General features: G+C 26.8%; 2 protein-coding genes across 2 annotated transcripts; both read right to left on the bottom strand.

Annotated features, from left to right (window-relative positions):
• Positions 1-9,641: 9,641 nt before the first annotated feature.
• LOC130962583 (uncharacterized) lies at positions 9,642-11,039 on the bottom strand. Its single transcript, XM_057888778.1, has 2 exons — positions 10,541-11,039; positions 9,642-10,462 (listed from the first exon to the last, which is right to left on the bottom strand). Exons 1-2 carry the CDS (start codon positions 11,037-11,039, stop codon positions 9,642-9,644), a joined length of 1,320 nt encoding a protein of 439 aa, XP_057744761.1.
• Positions 11,040-11,188: 149 nt separating this feature from the next.
• On the bottom strand, positions 11,189-12,237 carry LOC130962582 (uncharacterized). The gene is made up of 2 exons (XM_057888777.1): positions 11,622-12,237; positions 11,189-11,538 (listed from the first exon to the last, which is right to left on the bottom strand). Exons 1-2 carry the CDS (start codon positions 12,235-12,237, stop codon positions 11,189-11,191), a joined length of 966 nt encoding a protein of 321 aa, XP_057744760.1.
• Positions 12,238-21,525: the final 9,288 nt, after the last annotated feature.

Raw genomic sequence — 21,525 nt, 5'->3', positions numbered from 1 at the left:
ATATATATATATATATATATATATATATAAACATGACAGAATAAAATTGTAAAAATAATTTTTTTATCACTTTGGATATTTTAACTCTTTTTTTCTCTTTACGTGTAATTTTTGTTTTGCGTTAACTTTGTTTATTTAATGATGAAATATACTCATGTTAATTCTATCATATAATAGTTTGTTTTTCTCCTATGTGTTTTGATTTGTATAGTTACTATTGATCTTACTGTTTTCATTTTCTTCAATTGTTTTTTATTTTTTTATGACTTGTTAATTTAAATAAAAAAGTAAAGAAAAGAAAAAATGATGGCCAAAGACAAATCCTAGAAGCCTAAAGCGGTAATATAATTTCTCAGCATTATTATTATTAATATGGACTTTATTATTTCTTTTTTAATATTCTTTAATATGAGCTTTATTTCTTTTTCTTTATTATTATTAATACTTTTATTATTTTCTTCTCTAATTATAAATTTTTTTATAATAATTCTTTGATAGAATATTTTTTTTGGTCTAATAGATTTTTTTCTTATTTTTTATCAAAAATAATTTATATTAGGAGAAAAAAAGAAGATACAAATTAAATTTAAAATTCAAATTTAAATAAGATGTGCAAGGGGTAACTATTGAATTGAGATCTAGAATTCATTTAGTACATTTAAACTCTTTGTATTATCGTCATTAAAAATTTTAAATACTATTATAAAATTTTAGATATTTTTTATCATATTATTCTTAAATTATACATTATACTGTGTATTTGAAGAGTTTCATCTTTTTTTTAAATAAGTGTGACATTATATACTTTTTTGGATACAAATGGATAATGAAGTTGAAGTGAGTAACAAAATTGATTATATAATAAAATGCAAATTTTAGAATTTCTAGCGCAATTGACATATTTTTAGTTTCAAAATTAATTTTTACTCTATTTTTTATCTTTTATTTGATTTTTTTATAATTTTTTCTTAATTTTCTTTATTAATTATGGTTGTAATAATTCATCACAAATTTGTATTTTGTAGAAAAAATTTATCAATCATAAAATGCAGAAGACTTAACAAAAAAATTAAAAAATATTGATTAATCACAAAATAAAAAATTATAAATCGTGCTTTAATTATGTTGTAAAATACAAATTGGTGCTATTTAAAAATAGTTTTTTTACCATTAATGGTAACTTAAGTTATAATAAAGTAAAAAATAAAAATTGTATATAATAATTTAATTTAATTATTTATACTAGTAAAATTATTTTTTTTATTATATCCTATTTATTTTTATTTATTGGTGATCTTTAATTGTCTATTTTAAATAAAAATTTAAATTGATTGAATTGATTTTTTTTCAATTAGTAATATAATTATTGTGACATTTGCTTTACTCGGTAATATTTTTTAATTTATTTAATCTGATTAATAATTTCTTTTTTATTTTATGCTAATTTAACTAATTAAAATTAATAAATTTCAGTTATTTTAATTCTTGTAACTTTTTATTCTAATAATATATTATAATTAATGTATTAATATAATTTTAATATTTATATGTCATTAATAATACTAATCTCATTTTATAATGATATTTTATTCCCAATATATATATATATATATATATATATATATATATATGTCTAATGATAGAAAATTTATTATTTCTTTGTACGGTTAGATTAAAAATATTTATATTCAATTTATTTAATTATTTAATTATTTAATTAGAATTAATTATATTAAAAGATTAGATTAAGATTATGATAGACTAATTATATTGTTATTACTTAATTATATTAAAATATTAAGATTATGATGGATTATCATTATTTTATTATTTTTTATTTTTTATATTAATTCAAATATTTAGTTTTTTTATTCTTTTTTATTCTCTTATTCTATGTATTTATTTCCATACATCTTACTAAATTAAACAAGATACTGTATGTTTTTTTTTATTCCTCTTTTATATACACATAAAATTTATTAAATTATTTCTCTTCTGTCTAATAATTTTATTTTTCTTCTATTTATATTTCTTTTTTTAATATTTTATTAGTTTTTATTTTTTTTAAATTTTACTTTAATTTATGTATTTGTTCTATATTACACCTAACATACATTTTTTATTTATGTGTAATATATATTCTTATATATGTAATAGAAATATGATTTGATTTCATTAACTTGCTCATTTTTTTTTGAAAAATCTAAAGCTAAAGCACAAAAATATATTTATAGATATTTTACTTTTTAAACTAAAAAATGTAATTTTTTTGCCATATTTATTGAAATCCTAAGTTAAATATGAATATTAATTTTTGAAATAGAATAAATATATTTTAAATTTTTTGCATCTAAAAATAATATTTTATCAATGTTAGAATTATTTAGATGGATAAGTAATAGTGAATATAGAACTATTTAGGATGGATAGAACTAAGTACAACTTTTTATTTAACGAATTTTAAAATATTATATTCAATTTTCAATAGTTAACCTCTCATTGAACCATTGTATGTTCAAAAGATTTTTAAAGAAATGACATAATTTTAGGTATATAATTTTTTGTAAAAATTTAATTAATTGAAGATATTTATTGTCGTTGATTAAAAAGGTAAATTGAAATGACAATTTAATATTTCTATAATTTTAAAATATTATTTATTTATTTTTTTAGTATTCTTTATCATTCACTGATCACATTAATATAATTTAATTCCATAAAATCATTTATCATCATTTGATTGAATAAAAATTCTATTTTATCATAAAATTTTAGAATTTCTCAACCTCAAGATCATCCATATTAAATTATTAAGAAATATAACTGAGAGCGCAGAAGCGTCCCTTCATTTGAGAGTATGATTGAGATCAGAGAGCTTGGCTCTTGTGGTTCTTTAATCTTGGTCAACCAAAATCTTCTGTATCTCTGATAGGGCTAAATCACAATTTTACTGTGGAAAAAGAACTACGGAGGCGAGTTTGATGTGTTGGAGATCAAAATCCTGAAATCATTATTTATATTTAAGTGTGATATTCATTAAACCCTAAAATTTAAATAAAATAATATCTATGATTTTAATCTCATTTATCCAAATCAAAAGTAATAATGACTTATTTAATTCAACATTTATGACAATAAATGAGATCACCATTATATAAGTCATTTAATGTGAAACTACTTAATTTGCGATTATAACTAATATATGTATTGCCTATAAATATATTAAGAAATAATAATTTTCTAACAATTTTTTACTTGGGCTATACATATATATTTTCTTAAGATAATCACATCTTATAAATTTTATGTGCACATCTGAATGTTATTTTCCTGATTACTTTAATAATCTGGTCTGTCTCATATATTAGTTATGAAATTACCGCAGCTTTTATCCCTTTAGTGTCGCAACAAAATCACGATGATCGCCATATTAAAATACTCAACCACATAGATCAAGTTTGGATGAGAAAATTTAGAAATTACATGCGAAAATTATCTCATGCATGTCTATTTCCAATTGGTCTAACTTGAATAAAAATTCTATTTTATTCTGTGACAGACTCAGATGAAACTGCAACGGCAATGCTCGGGATCATAGCGACGACGACTAAGTGATGAGTCTATGGGAGAAGAAGAGAAGAATTTAACAGACTCAAGGAAAAAGGTGGCGACGGGCTCAACAACGACGGTAACGGGATAAGCAACGATGGCGACATGTGCTATGAAGGAAGATGAGAGCTGTGAAGGGGTAAGCGGTGATGGGCTCAGTAATGATGATGACGGGAGTTATGAGGTTTTTCATGAAGAAGTCGAGAAGAAGAAAACTCTGGGTGAGGATGAATGAGTTTCTCTTACATGGCTATAAAGTATGGACTGAAGCTATGAATCACTGAATCTGTGATGTGAGGCAAATCCTAATTTCTAAAAAGTATTTTTTTATGTATATATCCGGGGCGAGTACATCTTAAACCCGACAATACCCTATCATAAGTAAAATCTGTCCCGACTCGAGTCAAGTTATTACCCTTCCCAACCAGGTATGGACGAGTCGAGTACCCGCATATTCGAGTATTCCTACCAAGTCTAATCACATATTGATGCTCAATTTATTAAGGATTTACTGCTAGCCAATTGATTGCTACACACAGAAAGCGAGATTCTAACTCCTAATAGTTGTTTAAGTGGACGAATGAGTCACTCAACAAACTCAAATTAATTAAGACAAATACTAATTATTTTTAATATTTTAATATTAAAAATGATAAGAATTTAATTTTAATTATAACTTTGTAAAATATTTATAATAATAATTATTGCATATATTTTATTTAATTTTTTAATAAAATTTTTTATATAATTTTATGTATTATTCCGTACAGAATAGAAAAGCATACACTAGTCCTTAGTTAATATCTTAAAATCCAATTTTGTAGTTCCACGTGTCACAATATCCTTCTTCATGAAGATTTTGTTTGCTTTCTTCTATTGGTGTTGAAAAGTCATCAAATGTAATGAAACTATGAAAGATAAAAGTTCTTAAAGTCTTACCACGTGCCAGTCATGGATGGAAGTTTCAACACCTAATTAAAGTACCTATTAATTCAAAAAATTAATAAATGTAAATTCAAAGCATCAAACAAGTGTGTTCGTTTGAAATTTGGCCAATCTGTTTTGAAAATATATACTTTATCACATGCATCATTGAGGTCAATTTTACCTATAAAAAAAAATGATTCATTCATCAGAAGGACAAAATCTTTTTGAGTAAAAGAACCCAATTCATCTTATCCCTCCTTTCTTATTACCTATTTTTTATGCATCACAAATTTTTCATTTGTCCAAACATTACCATTATCACACACAATTACTTCATTATCATTTAGACCGTCACAATATATATTGATTATACATAAAAGATTATTTCTGATTTTGAACATATGATTGCCGTCTTTCGAAATTAGTGTGTCATCAAAAGTTCTACATGAATGAATCATGGAGTTGTCATTCCTCTCTCCTTCTCCCTCCTCCTCTGACTAAAGTTTCATTCGTTCTCATTATCGAATTCTCTCTCCCCAAATTATTAGTAAATATGTGTGATTTAAACAAAAAACAAAATATCACATGTCCCTTGATATTTATTTATTTTTTTACTTGGGCCAAACAAGCATGATTAAAATAGAACAAAGTCACTGCAATAGTCCAAAATAATAATGCAGCACATTTCTTTGTTCTATTATTTATTTGTTTTTTTTTCAAAAATCATGAATGATAAGAAACTACCTATCTTCAAGAATTATGTCAGAAATTTTAACAAAAATAATTTACCAAAAATTTAACTACAATATCCAAAGTATGGAACCTAAATTAATCTAAATATGTAATTTGTAATATACTCTTTGGTATCTGAAAATAAAAAGAAAGAAAAAGAAACAAAAAAATAAAGAATAAGCACTCTCTAAATGACAGTAAGTACATCACAACGCAGTAGAAGAGAATGTAATATGTTTTTTTAAGCAATGAGCTCAACATAACACAACATGGGAGAGCAAAGAGGAATGTAATATGTAAAATAACGTTATTGAATCTGTTGAAGTAAGAACCATTAGATTGAAAACATAAATTTAAAAGCACATGCAAACAAAGTGTTTCAATACTGCAGTTCAAGAAGGAAAACATAAATTTATAACAATCCTATCAACAATCTAGCATTCCAGCATACATAACAATTCCATCCATCAACAATAACATAAGTCTCAATAAAAACATAAATCTAATGACATAGAACATAACATAGTCATTCATAAGGGTGACTCTGAGAATAGGATGGCGGGTCGGCGACAACACTGTCTAGAAGAAGGTAGCGATGCTCGAAATGGAGAGACTCGACGATCAAGACTGCTGAGTCGCCTGGATCTAGGTTTGTTGCATCTCTCACAGGTCCCAGCAATGAAGTTTAGTTAAGAACTTAAGATGCAGAATCACGGGTGGAGCGGATTTCAAGGTAGCTTAAATTTCGAGTGGATTGGATTTTGATGCGTGTTCTGATTTTTTCGTTTCGGGTTAGCTTTGTTGGCACCAAGTCCAAAAAAAAAAGAGAATTAAAATTGTATTAAATTTTTAAATTAAGATTTAGTATTTAAAATAAAATATTATTATATCTTGCATTTTAAATGTTGTTACATTAATCATTTTGATTATTAAATTTTGACAAATTTAAATAAAATATTTTTTTAATTTATAATTTTAAATATGATCTTAATTTTTTTTAAAATTATTCGAATTGATCTAAATTCAAACTAAGAAATTTTAAATTTTTACTCTTATTTTTAGAGTTGTATCTATTAATTTAAGTTACAAAGTATTTAATTCTATATTATAATTTAATATATTTTAAATAATACAAAAATATTTGTTAATAATTTTTTATTTTTTATTTTAAAGCTTTATTTTGTTAGACATTATCAGTATTAATTTTTTTCTTGTGTTCTTCAGTTTTGTTTTTAAGCAATTTTTTTTCTTAACATGACATTTATAAGTTTTATTATTTGTATTATAAATTTATCTTTTAAAATTATCTTTGAATAATTTAGTATTCAACTGAAGGATTTAATATTCACATTAGATAATTGGTTAAAAAAATTTAATTAATTATGATATATGTAAATTTAATAATTTAAACAATATTAAGTCACTCCATTTGACCCAATGTTTAAATTAGTATCTTCTATAATTTAATAATATTCATAGAATCTATAAATTATAGGTGATGAATTGCATATAAAGAAATAAAAGAGTCACCATATGAAAAATATTTGTAGTGGTTAACTTACTCATGTAAATTTTAGAGTTTGCCAATTGAGACGTAGAGTTTATAATGAACATAAATATTGTGTTAATTGATCTCAATGTTTAAATCAACATTTTTTTAGAGTGTAGTAATATTTATTATATATATAGAAGACATGTGATGAATTATAATATAAAGAAATAAAAGAGTCGTCATGTGATTAGTATTTATGGTGATTGTAAATTTTAAAATTTATCAATTGAGACGCATGGTAGTTTTATTTTTAAGTATTTTTTTCCCTTAAGCTCCACATGGTATTCACAAGTTTTATTATCTTTATTGTAAATTTATCTTTTAAAGTTATTTTTGGATAATTTAGCATTTATCTCTAATATTTAATATTTTAAATTTTTGATTCAGTAAAATGTTCACATTTGATAATTAATTAAGAAAAATAATTTAATCAATTAGGATATATGTAGATTTAATAATTCAAATAACATTAAGCCACTATCATATTTGAACTTAACATTTAAATTTGTATTTCTTTATACTTCACCAATATTCATAGTATCTATAAAATTTAGGTGATGAATTACGTATAAAAAATAAAAAAAAATTACTATATAATTAGTATTTATGATAGTTAACTTACTCATATAGATTTTAGGGTTCACCAATTGAGACATAGAGTTTATAATGAATATAAATGTTAGGTTAATTGATCTCAATCTTTAAATTAGCATTTTTTTAGAGTGTACCAATATTCATGATATATATAGAATATATATTATAAATCGCATATAAAAAAAAATAAAAGAGTGGTTATCTGATTGATTGTTTACTCATATAAAATGAACATAACTAATAGGTTAATTGACCTCAATATTTAAATTAGCATCTTTTTAGAGTGCACCAATATTTATAATATTTATAAAATATAAGTGATGAATCTCATAAAAAAATAAAAAATTATTATATGATTAATATTTACTGTGATTACCTTAATCATATCAAATTTAGAGTTCACCTAAAGTTTAAAATAAAAATTAAAATTAAAATAATTGACCTCAATTTAAATATAAGAACAATATAAGCTGATATTTTTTTTTGAGTAGGAAAGTAATAATAAAAATTTATTAATTAAATTAATTACATAATAAAAAAATACAAATAATTCTTTAACTAAAAAAATAAAATTATTTTTTATACTATATTTAAAAAAAATAAAAAATAAATTAACTATTAATAAATTATATATATATATATATATATATATATATATATATATTATCAACTATTTTAAAATAATTAATTTATATTCTTATTGAATAATATTTATTTAAAATTATAATTTAAATTTTCGTGCTTGACATGGAAAGAATAAATTATCATTTGTACCCATAAAAGATATGACAAATGTACCCATATAAGAATAAAACGACAATTATAACCACGGAAGATGGCTTCCGTGTGCCAAGAGTACCCGAATATTGGTTACACAATTGGTCTGTTAAGGTATTTTTGGCATACGAAAGTTATCTTCTGTAAGTACAATTGTTGTTTTATTTTTATATGAATATATTTGTCAGAAAATAATTTGTAAATGGATTAGAAAATGGTGAATTGGTAAAAAATGGATGTATAGTGTGTTATGCATGAATGTGGAGCTTGCATTTGTGAGAGAGCACAAAACCCATGTAACGTTTTGGCAGGGACGAAAAACAAGGAAGAAAAGCACGCTGCAAAACGCAGCCTACGTTTGGCAGGCCCAGGTAATCAAAGAACGAAACATGGCTCTGTGTCCCCTGCATGAAAACAGCTTCATTTTTGACCAATTTTGGAGAAGGCAAAACGCAAGTTACGTTTGTCAGCCTACCAAAACAAATCGGAAGTTACATTTGGCAGCCACCTTAGCTGCATGTGTGACACGCGTCATGGAGGATGGTAAATTTATTTATAAAAACAAAAACTAAACGCAAATAGGGGTAACGGGAGTGAAACGAGAGTAAAAGGAAAAAGTTGAAGAAGTAAAAGTGAAGAAGTGAAAGTGAAGAAGTGTGGGAGAAGTGGGGGAGAAGAATAAGTTTACGGTAAAGGATTAAATAATGGTTCGTAATTTTACCAAACTGGAGAAACACATTATTGAATATCTTGATCATCCTCAATGGGTAAATATTTTTTTTTTATTTTGATAGTGTTATTGTTAATTTTAATATTATTATTATTGTTATTATTATTATTGTGATTACTGTAACTGTTGTTGCTATTATTATTAATGTTGTTATTGTTATTGTTATTATTATTATTAATATAATTATTTTTTAGTAATAAAAAATACTGTGTAATAAATTTTTTATTATCTTTAATAAATTTGTTATTATTTTTTAATTAATTATTTATATTTTTTTATCATACAACTAGTCGTATTGTCTAATAAATTAAAAAAATAAATTAAAGTTTGTTATTATTTTTAAATAATTTATTATTAATTATTATGATACGGTTGTGTAAATATATTATTAATATTTTCTAATAATAAATAAATAATACTGTGTAATAATAGTAATAAATTGTAATTGTTTTTTAATGGAAAGTAAATAATGTTTAATAATTGTTTATTATTTATTAATAATTTATGATTATTTTTTAAGATAATAATAATAATAATAATAATAATAATAATAATAATAATATTATTATTATTATTATTATTATTATTATTATTATTATTATTATTATTATTATTATTATTATTATTATTATTATGCGTATTATATGAATAGTAGTTGTGTTTTATCACATCGATATTGTAAAATAGGTCAAAACAAAATTACATTGAAAAGCTTAACCACTAATGACCTCTAGCGGAGCTTGGACCTGCGCGCTGAGGATATCGACTGCGGCTATGTCCCTCGCGTCCACATGTAGTGCACCGACGAGGACCACGCATATCACACGAATCCATCTCATTCAAGTAGCGGGTTGACTTCGGTCTTCCTTTCGTCGCATGCCTCAATGTCCAGTTGGCGATCACTTTCGCTCCTTCGTATCTATCCCACGTGGAGGGGTCACCCATCGGAACGAACTTGCCTCTATACACCTTGCAAATTTCAGACATCTTATACACATCGTGCACGTACACTTGCCAATCAAGACGTTGGTTGGCGCAACATGCAAGCACGTGGCGACATGGAAGTCGCTCGACCTGGAAATGGCCACAGTCGCAGTGTCGTTGCGTAAGGTTAACAGTGTAAATGGTACCATCTTGCATTTCGCGAACCTCAAACATCTCGTTGCGTCTGTCGAACCGGTTGACCACAATGTTTCTTGCACATCGGAAGCTTTCCTCAACTCTTTTCGTTGCAAATTCTGAATACGTGAATCCGTTGCGGCGACGCTCATGAGCCTCGGTACTCTTTCGAGTGAACAACTCATTCAGTCGATAAAAAGTTGACCGGACAAGGGCAGTTACAGGAAGGTTGCGTGCACCTTTCAAGACAGAATTTATGCACTCTACCAAGTTTGTCGTTATATGTCCCCAACGATGACCACCATCGAATGCCAACACCCATCTCTCAACACCGATCTCATCGCACCATTGAGTATATGCCTCACCCCGCTCTTTAAGCCGTTGGTAGTTTTTGTTGTACTCCTGCTCCGCCCTATAATATCCTATTGAACAAACCATTTAATCATAAGCAGATGCCACAAACTTACTATGAATAGAACCATAACAGCAATTTGAAATACCTGTATTCACCACAAGTTTATGCAAATATGGAGTCTTGAACTTCCTTAAGAAGTTGGACCCGATGTGCCTGATGCAATACATGTGCCACGTCCTTGGTGGTGACCATGCACTGTTACTGCGAGCTATTGCAGCGTCGATGGAGGTATGGCGGTCAGAAATAATACCCACACCATTAATAGTAACAACATATCTCCACAAATTAGTTAGGAAAAACTCCCACGCGTCTGTTGTCTCGCCCTCGACAATCGCAAATGCAATATGCACAATGTTTTGTTTCCCATCTTGTGCAACCGCTACCAGAAGTGCTCCTTTATATTTTCCGTACAGATGCGTACCATCAACCTGCACCAGTGGCTTGCAATGTTTGAATGCTACAATACACGGATAGAAGCTCCAAAAAACGCGGTGCAGAACTCTTACACCTTGAACCTCCTCACTCTCACGGTAAATGGGGAGCGTTTTAATTTGAACACGAGACCTTGACATCTTCACTGTCATTGCTTTCAACCATACTGGCAGAGTCTGGTAAGAAACTTTCCAATCACCAAAAATTTTTGCGACAGCTTTCTACTTTGCCAACCAAGCCTTGCGGTAACTCACAGTATAGTTGAACTTGCCTTGAACTTCTACAATAACAGATTTCACCTTTATCGAGGGGTCTGCTTCGACCAACGGCCTGATGGCATCTGCAATTGTGTCTGAGTCCAACTTGGCATGATCTGGTGAAATCGTGCCCATAGTGCACGTGTGCTTGCCATTGTATCTCCTGATCTCCCAACAAGCTTTTTTCGAATCAAGCTAGCTCGGATAAGGCAGTCGCACCCTGCACCATACCCCTTGCATTTCGCATAGAATGTCTGCGGCTCAGACTCATACACAGTGTAATCAACTCCTCTAGAGATGGTGTAGCTTTTGATTGCAGATATCACTGACTCTCTCGAACCAAATTTCATTTCGACACTAAACTCGCCATCTTCCGCCGCAATGTTGCCTTCACCTACGACATGCGCACCGCCATCAGTCAGACAAGGCAAATAAAATAAGCATTATAGAAAACTTCAGTTAATAATTATGACATACCTGTATTCGCATACTCAGAAAATTCTGGAGCATGCATGGCTTCGAGATCTAGAGTCCGCATAAAGGACGGAGCACCAAACGGGTGCTGGCTTACAATCGCATTTGCTTCATCTTGCACCGTCGGATTACCTACCAAGTCTCCGTCATCGTTTTCGTCATCGACTTCATAGTTAGCTTCGAATTCGTCTTCACTGTCATTATTATCTTCTTCCCAATCTATATCTTTGAGCTCATCAACATTGATATCGTCGCCGACCATACTCATCCCTGACTGCTGTTCAAACTCAACGTACAGCTCTATCATCGGCACGTGAGATCGGGTTTGTTGATAAATATACAACATCTGTTGCATACTGGCATCGTCAGTGATGGGCATTATTTGAAACTGTATTAACCCACCAAATACTTGCACAGGACTTCTGTATAAAAGATTGCTCACCCTTTTCAAAATGTGGCTTTGAATGTTATTACAAAGATCATTTTGCAACTCAACAAAACCCATGGTACATGGAATGACAAATGATAACGGACATTCACAAATAAAAGTCACTCCTTTATATGTGTTTGTTATAACCTTACCGTTATAATATACTCGCAAGTTTGCAACACCTTCCATAACTTCAGCCTTAACTAACTCTATTTTTTTGACACAGTTATCTGCCAAAAAAATACCCCACTAAGGACTTTATGCAAGAAAGAACAAGAGGAGAAGTGAAGATGAAGATAAACATCACCGGACTTCATATTTATAGGCAAACTTGTGGCTTGTGGATTTAAATATATTATTTTGTGTACAAAACGCAACCTGCGTTTTGGGGCTTTCAAGAAAAAATTTCTAACACTAACAAAACGCAACCTGCGTTTTGTGGGCTTCAAAAATTTTTTTTCTAACTTAGTAAAACGCAACTTGCGTTTAGTATTAAACCGAAAAAAAAAACCCAAAACGTAAGCTACGTTTGATGTATTTTAAAATTTAAAAAAAATAAACAAATATAAAACGTAAGTTACGTTTTGTCTTTGATTCATAGCAGTACAATATTTTGCTATGCCTTTGTTTCATGATGTTACACCATAAACTTTTCCATTTTTTTAAAAATGAGCCTATATTTGTTAGTGTTTATATCCTTTGTGGATACAAATGATAATTTATTTGTACGGAAAATAAAACTAGTTAGAAACTAAAAAAACAGTTTATCGTAAGCACTAAGCAGGGAGTCTCGTGCAAAGTGAACTAATTGCATATTTGTGTCCCAAATGGGTTTGAATTATGAGTCACTACTTGACCCATTTAGTCAACTAAAAGCCCGATAAATTGGGCTCCTTTAATTGGACCAACGTCAAATTTCTCTATGTAAAGACTGTGTTGGCCGAATGCAATTATTGGTTGATGACTTTGGGCCATTGCTGTAACACTACCTAAACTTTTTAATACTTAAAGAACAAAGAAATTTCTAAAAAAAAAAAACAAAGAAATAAACTAACTTGCATTAGTCTAGTAGTAAACTCATTAGTCCGTTTAAATAAGTATTGGGAGTTTGAATATTATCTTATGCATGAAACAATCTATTAATTAGTTACAATAGATTCATTTTAACCTATTAAGTTGAGAAATTCTCATATGACATTTATCCCTATTTTATAGAGGTTTTAGGTTCAAATCTCTTCTAATATAGCCAAATATAAAAAAAAGAAAAATCGCCAATAAATCATAACTCAAACAATATTTGTCTTCCCTCTTCGTATAGAGGTCTAGAGTTTAAGGCTCTTCTTCATAAATAAAAGGGCAAAATTTACACAATTGACACTACAGATATAAATAAAAACCATATCATTCATTTTTAAAAAAAATCATAAATAAAAAATTTAAAATGCATTTAGTTTGTATTTTTATTTTTTTTATTTTTAGTTTTTTTGAATTTTATAAAAAAAAATTTGAAAATAACAAAATACTCTAGTTTGGTGATTTTAAATTTCTTTGAAAAGAAACCCTTTATAATAAATTGTCAATACCAAAAATTCGCGAGTGTGGTGTGGTGTCTTATTACTAAATTGTTTAATAAAAAATTAGTAATTTCTAATCAGTTGTTGAAATTTTTATTATTGGACCTTTTAGATTCCTAAATTTAAAAATATATAAAATAATTTTTAACATTTATTTTTGTTAGACAACACTAACTCCTTTCAATTTGATAAAGTTATTAATTAGTTTATGAGATATGGCAGAAGGACCCCCACAAAAGCAGGGGAGACAGAGTCTGAAGAGACAACAGTAGTAGGTAATGGCCATGACAACCAACGAGGACAAACAAGGAAAGGCCACTTCCAACGTTTTTAAATTGTGTTTCTTCATTCATTGGAGCACTCTCATGTGTTGCTTCTGGAATCTGCCACTTCACTATCCTTTCACACATGCTTCGTCCAAAGTTTTGTGCCCCTTTTTTGGGTAACAACAGAACTCACATCTTTACCTTCTTTATAAGTATGGTTTCTTTCAATTCACTTCTAAAATATATATAATTCATAAAACAAAAATGCTATCCGTACACGATTAAAATTAATCAACAATATATATATATATATATATATATATATATATATATATAATTTAATTTAATTTATTTTTAATGTATATTGATATTTTAATATATATTTTAGTGACTGATTTTAATATACACATAGTATAATTGTTAATAAAAATATTTAAAATTATTTCCTTTTACTGTTTAAATATTATTTTATCAATATTATTTTTTTTTAAAAATATTATATACACATAAAAAAATAATTATTAAATCAACTATTATATATTTGTGTATTATGTTATTTTATTTATTTTTAATATATATTTTATATAAATATTTAATTTAATAATTAATTTTTTACATATATTTGGGACATCAATTGAATGAATAAAAGGTGAAAATTATTATTATTCGGGACAACAAAGGTAAACCTTTATATAAGAATGAATGGATGTAAAGAGATAGAACCTTAATCCTTAGCTTGGATTTGGCCATGACTTTTTTCCGATTTTGGGTCTACGATTCGGATATGACTAAGGAGAGTTGGGGGGAGAGATTAGTGGAGAAATATATGGGCCAAAGATTACTAAGTATAGATAAAAGAAAAATAATGATTAATGAATAAAAACGGTAAGGTAAAGGCCCGCATACCATATATAGGATTAGTATTGATTTAGTGTTAATTTTTTTTAAAAAAGAAATTATTATTTTATTATAAGTGTCCTTATGGTGTATTGTTATAGCATGTTTTTCTGATAATATATAATTAAATGTGGAAAAAAAAATTTAACACCAATATCAAAATGAAGTTAAAACAAGTAAGCTTAAATAAGTTTCTTTGGTACAAAATATTCATTTTATGTTTTAATTACTTTCTATAATTTTTTCTATTATTTTTTTTTCAATACAATTTAAAAGTTCTCTCCTTAGTTCTTTGGTACAAAATTTTAGTTCTCTCCTTAGTTTGTTTCATTAAGAAGTAATATGGTAAAAAAATACTAATGTCATAAAATGTGACATGTCGTTATTTAACTTGTTGCTTCAATATTTAATTAACATCATTTTTTAATTTTATCAAACCAAAACAAAAAAAATATTTTATAAAGATAAAAAACTTATTTAAATTATATAAAAAAGCTAACTTATTTTTTCAAAACTTAATAAGATAGTAATAGGGCCAATAATACAACGTACATAATTAAGGATAAGATATGCACATGCTGGGATAGTACTATTAAACGGGCAGCAAAGAGACTCAATTCCAAATTAAAATGAAACCAAATACAACACTAAGCAGAAACAAGTCGTCTTCTAAATCACGTACCTTAAACTTTGTCTCCCTCTCCATTAAGTCATTAACAACTCTACTACCATTGTCCAACTTAGTACAAACAACAAAACAACACTCAAATCTGGGAATTCAACATTGGCCCAAAAAATCTCTCTCTTAATTTCACATGTGGTAGATGGAAAATAAGTGGGCCAAAATTTGATTCCCTCCTCCAATATTTTGCAAATTTGGTGAAATAGTCATTTAAGTAAATAGAAAGAAAGCCAACTAACTTGACTTGGTGTGTGTTTGAATTGACGTTGGTAAACTTGGAATTTGAATAAAAGTAATTTTGTAAAATTGATTTTGGGTAAAAGTGAGTTTATGTTAATATGATTTATTTTTGATAATTTTATACTAAAATTGATTTTGATAAAATAAATATTGTTTGGATAATATTAGTTAAAATCACTTCTAGATAAATAATTAATTAATTACTAAAAAAATACAATATTAAATTATAATGTTATCTTTTTAAGTATATTTAATTTTTTTATACTTCTTTTAATATTTTTTTATATAGTATTTTTTATAGTACTCTATTTTAGTATATTATAATTTTTTACTATTATAATAAAAATTAATATTTATTTATAAAATTAAAAATAACATATAAAAATTGACAACTTTTTAAGTATTTTTTTATAATAAAAATTAATATTTATTTATTAAATTAAAAATAACATATAAAATAACATATTTTAGTATTTTTTTAAGTACTCTTAATAATCTTATTTTTATTATTATTTTAGGTTCTATTTTTTTTAGTTATATTTTTATTATTTATTTTTTATTAATTTTTTATTTAATTTATCATTTCTAATATGAACAATAATACATATTATAAAAAATTAGAATAATAAATAGTGTACAAAAAATTGTCAACTTTTTAAGTATTTTTTTATAATAAAAATTAATATTTTTTTATTAAATTAAAAATAACATATAAAATAACACATTTTAGTATTTTTTTAAGTACTCTTAATAATTTTATTTTTATTATTATTTTAGGTTTTAATTTTTTATTAGTTATATTTTTATTATTATTTATTATTAATTTTTTATTTAATTTATCATTTTTAATATGAACAATAATATATATTATAAAAAATTAGAATAATAAATAGTGTACAAAAATTAGAATAATTATTTTAATACTTTCAGTATTCTTTTATTTAGTATTATTTTAAATGATAAAATTTGATTATTTATGACTCTATTGTTATATATGATTAATGTTTTATTTATTTTATCTTTTTTAATAAAATCAATAATTTATATTATAATAAAATTACAATAAAAAATTCAATAAAAAAATAAAAAAAATTAAAAGTAATAAAAAAAATTATGAAAAAAACCAACAATGACCAGCAACAAACCTAAACGTAAGTTGAGTGAACGCAGAAGCTATAATTTTTTGCTTCAAGTGAACGGACTTTTGGGATGTAAAATCACTTCTGTGTTTAGAGAAGAAAAGTTACCAACCATTAAAGAACGAACACACTTTTATCCTCTCCAACGTAACTGCCAACCACATCCTTAGTTAATTGGTCAGCTTACTCGTCTCTTGATAGATAAAAAATAAAAAGAAAACTCCCTAAAATTATAGTTTGAAGTAACTAGGTTGTGCTCTAACTAGAATAAGGAGTAGTTGAATTTGTACAAAAATGAGAACCACATTTGATGGTCAAAGGGTTGTGTTTGCACATGACAGAGTGCAGAGTAGTAAGCATTCAAAATTGTACTACCATGACCATACCTATCCCCCTTATAATTGAGGAAAGAAAAAGAAATAGTAGAAACGATCATTGCAGAGCATGCACTATTATATGAATGAATGAATTATTGTCCCTGCTTCATCATCATCATCATCATCATCATCATCATGTCCTTGTTCTATATCTAAAAAATAAATGTTATTCTTTTAACTAGTTTCAACTACTATTGTTTACATTCAAACTTGAAAAATAAGACTTATGTGGCTAAGCAAATGGAACAAAGTGGGAATAAAATTTATGGGTAGCAAGTAGCAACACATTCAAAGAAATCAAGGTTTGGGAAAGCTTGGCAAAGGAAACGAGGCAGTATTGGCCAACCATAGAACATGATTGTGCTAAGAGTATAAGTATAAACATCATGCTTTGTATGATTTTTTTAGTTTGTGTTTGATGTTGAATTGTATTAAATACTCTTGGACTATTCTTGATGACAATGTCGAAGGGAGTATTGTTATACTATGATGGAGTTTCTTTTCAACCATCTAAAAAAATACTATGTTGACATTATCTAAAAAAGAAAAATTAGACAAAAAAATTTAATTTAATGGATGCTTATGCCAAAAATAGTTCTAATTGTGTGATTGATATCTATTCTGAATACTCGCGGATTGCCATATTTTCTGTGTTATTACCCACGTGTATTTTATTAATTCAATTCAATTCGTTTATCTCTATGCTATAGATTTTTTAAAGAGAAAAATTATAAATCAATTAGGTTTTGAAATAGGATAGGACAGAGCGGATCAAGTCCAATGGCTACAAATTGTCGTCTATTACATTATTTTGACTCTCCTTTATGTAAAATACTGGTGAAAACTCAGGTGTAATCGACTTTATGTGAAGTTAAAAACTTAGATATCAACTTCACGTGAAGTCGACTTCACTTCACCTGAGTTTTTATCTTTAGAAAATAGTAGCTAATGATAATTGTCCAAACTAATTGTTAGAATAAAACTTGTGTGTCTAATTGTTTACTACATTTGAGAACAATTGATTGAGGTAGATGAAGCATTGCCATCAAATAGTTAATGCAACTATCATGTAGCTAATTAAGGATCCAATTATGCAAATGGTAGTGTTCCAGTTAGCACTTAATTACTGTTTCATGACATCTATACATGTATATAAAGAAGATCAGAGTGTTTGTATTTTGCATGATTCCGGAAATTGAAATGAACCGGCCGGTTAATCGAAAATTTGTTATTAGACCGGTTCAATTTAAGATAAAAATTATTTGGCAATGAATTAATTAAAAATTAATAACAAATTAATTAATCGATTGAATGGATACATTTTTTAATTGTTAACTGATTTAAAATAATAATTTATAAAAACAATTTTTTTTTAAAAATTATATATTTTATTATATTTGATTGAACTTCTGTTAAATCTTTAAATCACTAACCACTAATTTTACCATTTTGATTTTCAAAACTTCTGTATTTTGCTAACTATTTTTTGGACATTTTATTTTTCATTTCTCTTACAAGTCACAAAATTGTTGTCTTACTAAAATATATTATTATTTTGATTTTTTACTCACAAAATATATACAATAAAAATGTACGATTATGATAATTAATAATCTCCTTGTATATTCTACAAGTAAATTATTATTTTAGTATGTAAAAAGATTAATCTTTTTAACAAAATAACTTCAAATAATTGAAATGAAATCTTTAAGGTAGTGTTTGTTTTGAGGTAGTGAGACAGAAACTGGGAGACTGTGACTCAGTATTATGTTTGTTGATTTAGAGACTGGTATTAACATTTCTGTCTCTATCTCTAAAATTTCAATATCTCCAAAAAGTAGGGACACATGAGACTAAAATTTTTAGAGATGGAAACTGAAACTTTAATAACATTTTATACCTAAAATACCCTCATTTCAATTAATTAATTATAATTTTACTCTTTGTACAAATTAAATTAGAGTTTTATTCTTGTTTTAGTTTCTGTCTCCCACTTTGCACCAAATAGAATACTGAAATTTATTTCAATCTCTGTCTTTCAGTCTCAGTATTTCCGTCTTTGTCTCTCTACCAAAAACTACCTAAAGGACAATAATGAAATTTCAATTTTTAGAGGTTAAAATAGTGATTTATTCCTAATCTTAATTACAATTACATGTACATCAACATAAATATGAAACCTTTTTACTGACTGCTGAGAAGAGTTTTCTCTCTTATAAAAAAAAATAAAAATAAAAAATGTTTATGTCATTTCAATGTGTGCTTGTATGTACCATTTATTGATCACACCAAGAGTATCTAACCACATGTGACAGACTCGAGACAAGATAACGAAAATTGGAGGACATAGGACTGTTAAGTTGTGGCACAGAGGACCCAAGCTCCGATCATGATTGAATTCATCTCATCACCTTCAAATTTTAGTACAATCCATCACCCTCTCTTGTTCTTTTATGGATCACTACTTTAATATAAAATTCTATGTTGGGATGGGGCATCACTGGATTTAGAATTTTTAATGGCTGAGAAAGTTTTGCCAATGGAGCATGAATCTACTAAACATGGTTTTGAGAATTGGATTCAATCAGAAATTTGTTATTAGATCAGTTCAGTTTAAAGTAAAAATTAGTTGTGAATGAACTAGTCAGAAATTAAAAAATCATTCTAAAAATTTATAAATCGTTCGAGTCAGTTAATTTTTAAACAGTTAATTGATTTAAAAGAATAAAATAGAAAAATATTTTTTTAAAAGATATATATTTATATAAATATATTATTTTATTATATCTGATTCAATTTCAGTTAATTTTGATTGAGCATTTAATTCTTTAAACTTTTACTTCATCGATTCGATTTTTATAATATTGTTGCTATCAAATCAATTTTGTAAGGTGTTACAATTCTTTAGATTGGTAAAAAATAACAAGGATAAAGTGGTCTTGAAGTTTGATAAAAAAAAAAAGAAAATCTTTATTTTTGGCTGTATTTTTTGTGCAAATGTTGCAAGCTAAAAGCATATGGAAGGAGTTAGTGTTTTCAAGGATTGAATTATATGCACAGTTTGCTTACTTTATCGGGTTAACATTAAAGACCAGCCGAATAGGTTAGATGTTCTTTATAGTAGTAATAATGTTGAAATGATTAAACATTTGGCACATCTAATTAAGTGGGAATGAGATTTTTTTTTCATAATTTATTATCAGAAACAAGCGATGTCATTAGCAAATCCTTACAAGTTATGAAAAAAATGGCAAAATAATTTATTATGGATAGAAATGTTAGAGATAACATTGAAGTTAATACATGAAAGTTTTTTAGTAATTTTAGAAGGGAATTGAATAAAAAAATTACAAGTAATAATCACTTTTTTTAATTTATGCAGCAAAATTGATAAATTACAAGATGACTTTGGTTTTTGTCTCCTTTTAAATATGCAATAACAAAGATAAGAAAAATAGATGACACAATAATATATTGTGGTTGAGTCTTCAAGTGCAATGAGACCTACATTATTTATGGTGAAATTTTTAGGGTAATTCACATTAATAAACTAACTTTTATCTAATATTACGTAAATCACCCAAAATGAAAAACGTAACGTGAATCACCCCAATCACATCTATATATAAATCGAAATGAATAGTTCAGATTTACATCTCTGTATAAATCGAAACAGGTAAGTTTGAATTATGCATTTTTTGCATGCTCCCCTAATAAATCTTAATAACCTGTTTCGATTTATAGCTGCATGAATGGAATCCTAGTAGATCTAACATGCTGTTTCGATTTAGCATGCACGTGAAACCCTATTAATTTGAATCATACTGTTTTGATTTACAGCCATGGAAAGCCTATAATAATTCAGCTCTCCTTATTTCGATTTACCCATGGTTTCGTGCCCATGGTAATTCTAATGAGTCTAATTAGATTTACTAGGAATCCCTCTATAAATAGAGTTTGAATTGGACTCATTTGAACCACTAAGCCAAACGCTGCCCTACCAAAATCTATAGCACAAACACGCCAATTTTGAGAAATAACGTGATGGGGGATAACCCGGACTGTCTTTATCGCTTGGATAGAGTTGCCCATATTGCTGGTGTCATCAATGAAGAGGTTAGTGTCATAAAAAATAGTATTAAATATTTTACGGTAATATTTTTTTTATCTCTTTTAATGATGGTCGTTATTACAACTGTTGAACTAGATAGAGTGGTTAGATTAGTAGTTTAATAGTCTATAGAGGTTTGACCGAGCAAGTTCTAATTTAGATAGTGGTTACAAATAAGTAGAAGGATGGGG

Source organism: Arachis stenosperma, chromosome 2 (genome assembly GCF_014773155.1).
Source record: "Arachis stenosperma cultivar V10309 chromosome 2, arast.V10309.gnm1.PFL2, whole genome shotgun sequence".
Lineage (NCBI taxonomy): Eukaryota > Viridiplantae > Streptophyta > Magnoliopsida > Fabales > Fabaceae > Arachis > Arachis stenosperma.
The sequence above is the reverse complement of the archived record's forward strand: the minus strand, read 5'-3'. Positions and strand labels throughout refer to the sequence as shown.

Coding starts and splice junctions, on each gene's coding strand:
- LOC130962583 (XM_057888778.1), bottom strand. CDS start 11,039: ATGACAGTGAAGATGTCAAGGTCTCGTGTTCAAATTAAAACGCTCCCC. Junction 10,463..10,540: donor TAAACTTGTGGTGAATACAG/GTATTTCAAATT, acceptor TTTGTTCAATAG/GATATTATAGGGCGGAGCAG.
- LOC130962582 (XM_057888777.1), bottom strand. CDS start 12,237: ATGGAAGGTGTTGCAAACTTGCGAGTATATTATAACGGTAAGGTTATA. Junction 11,539..11,621: donor TTCTGAGTATGCGAATACAG/GTATGTCATAAT, acceptor CGCATGTCGTAG/GTGAAGGCAACATTGCGGCG.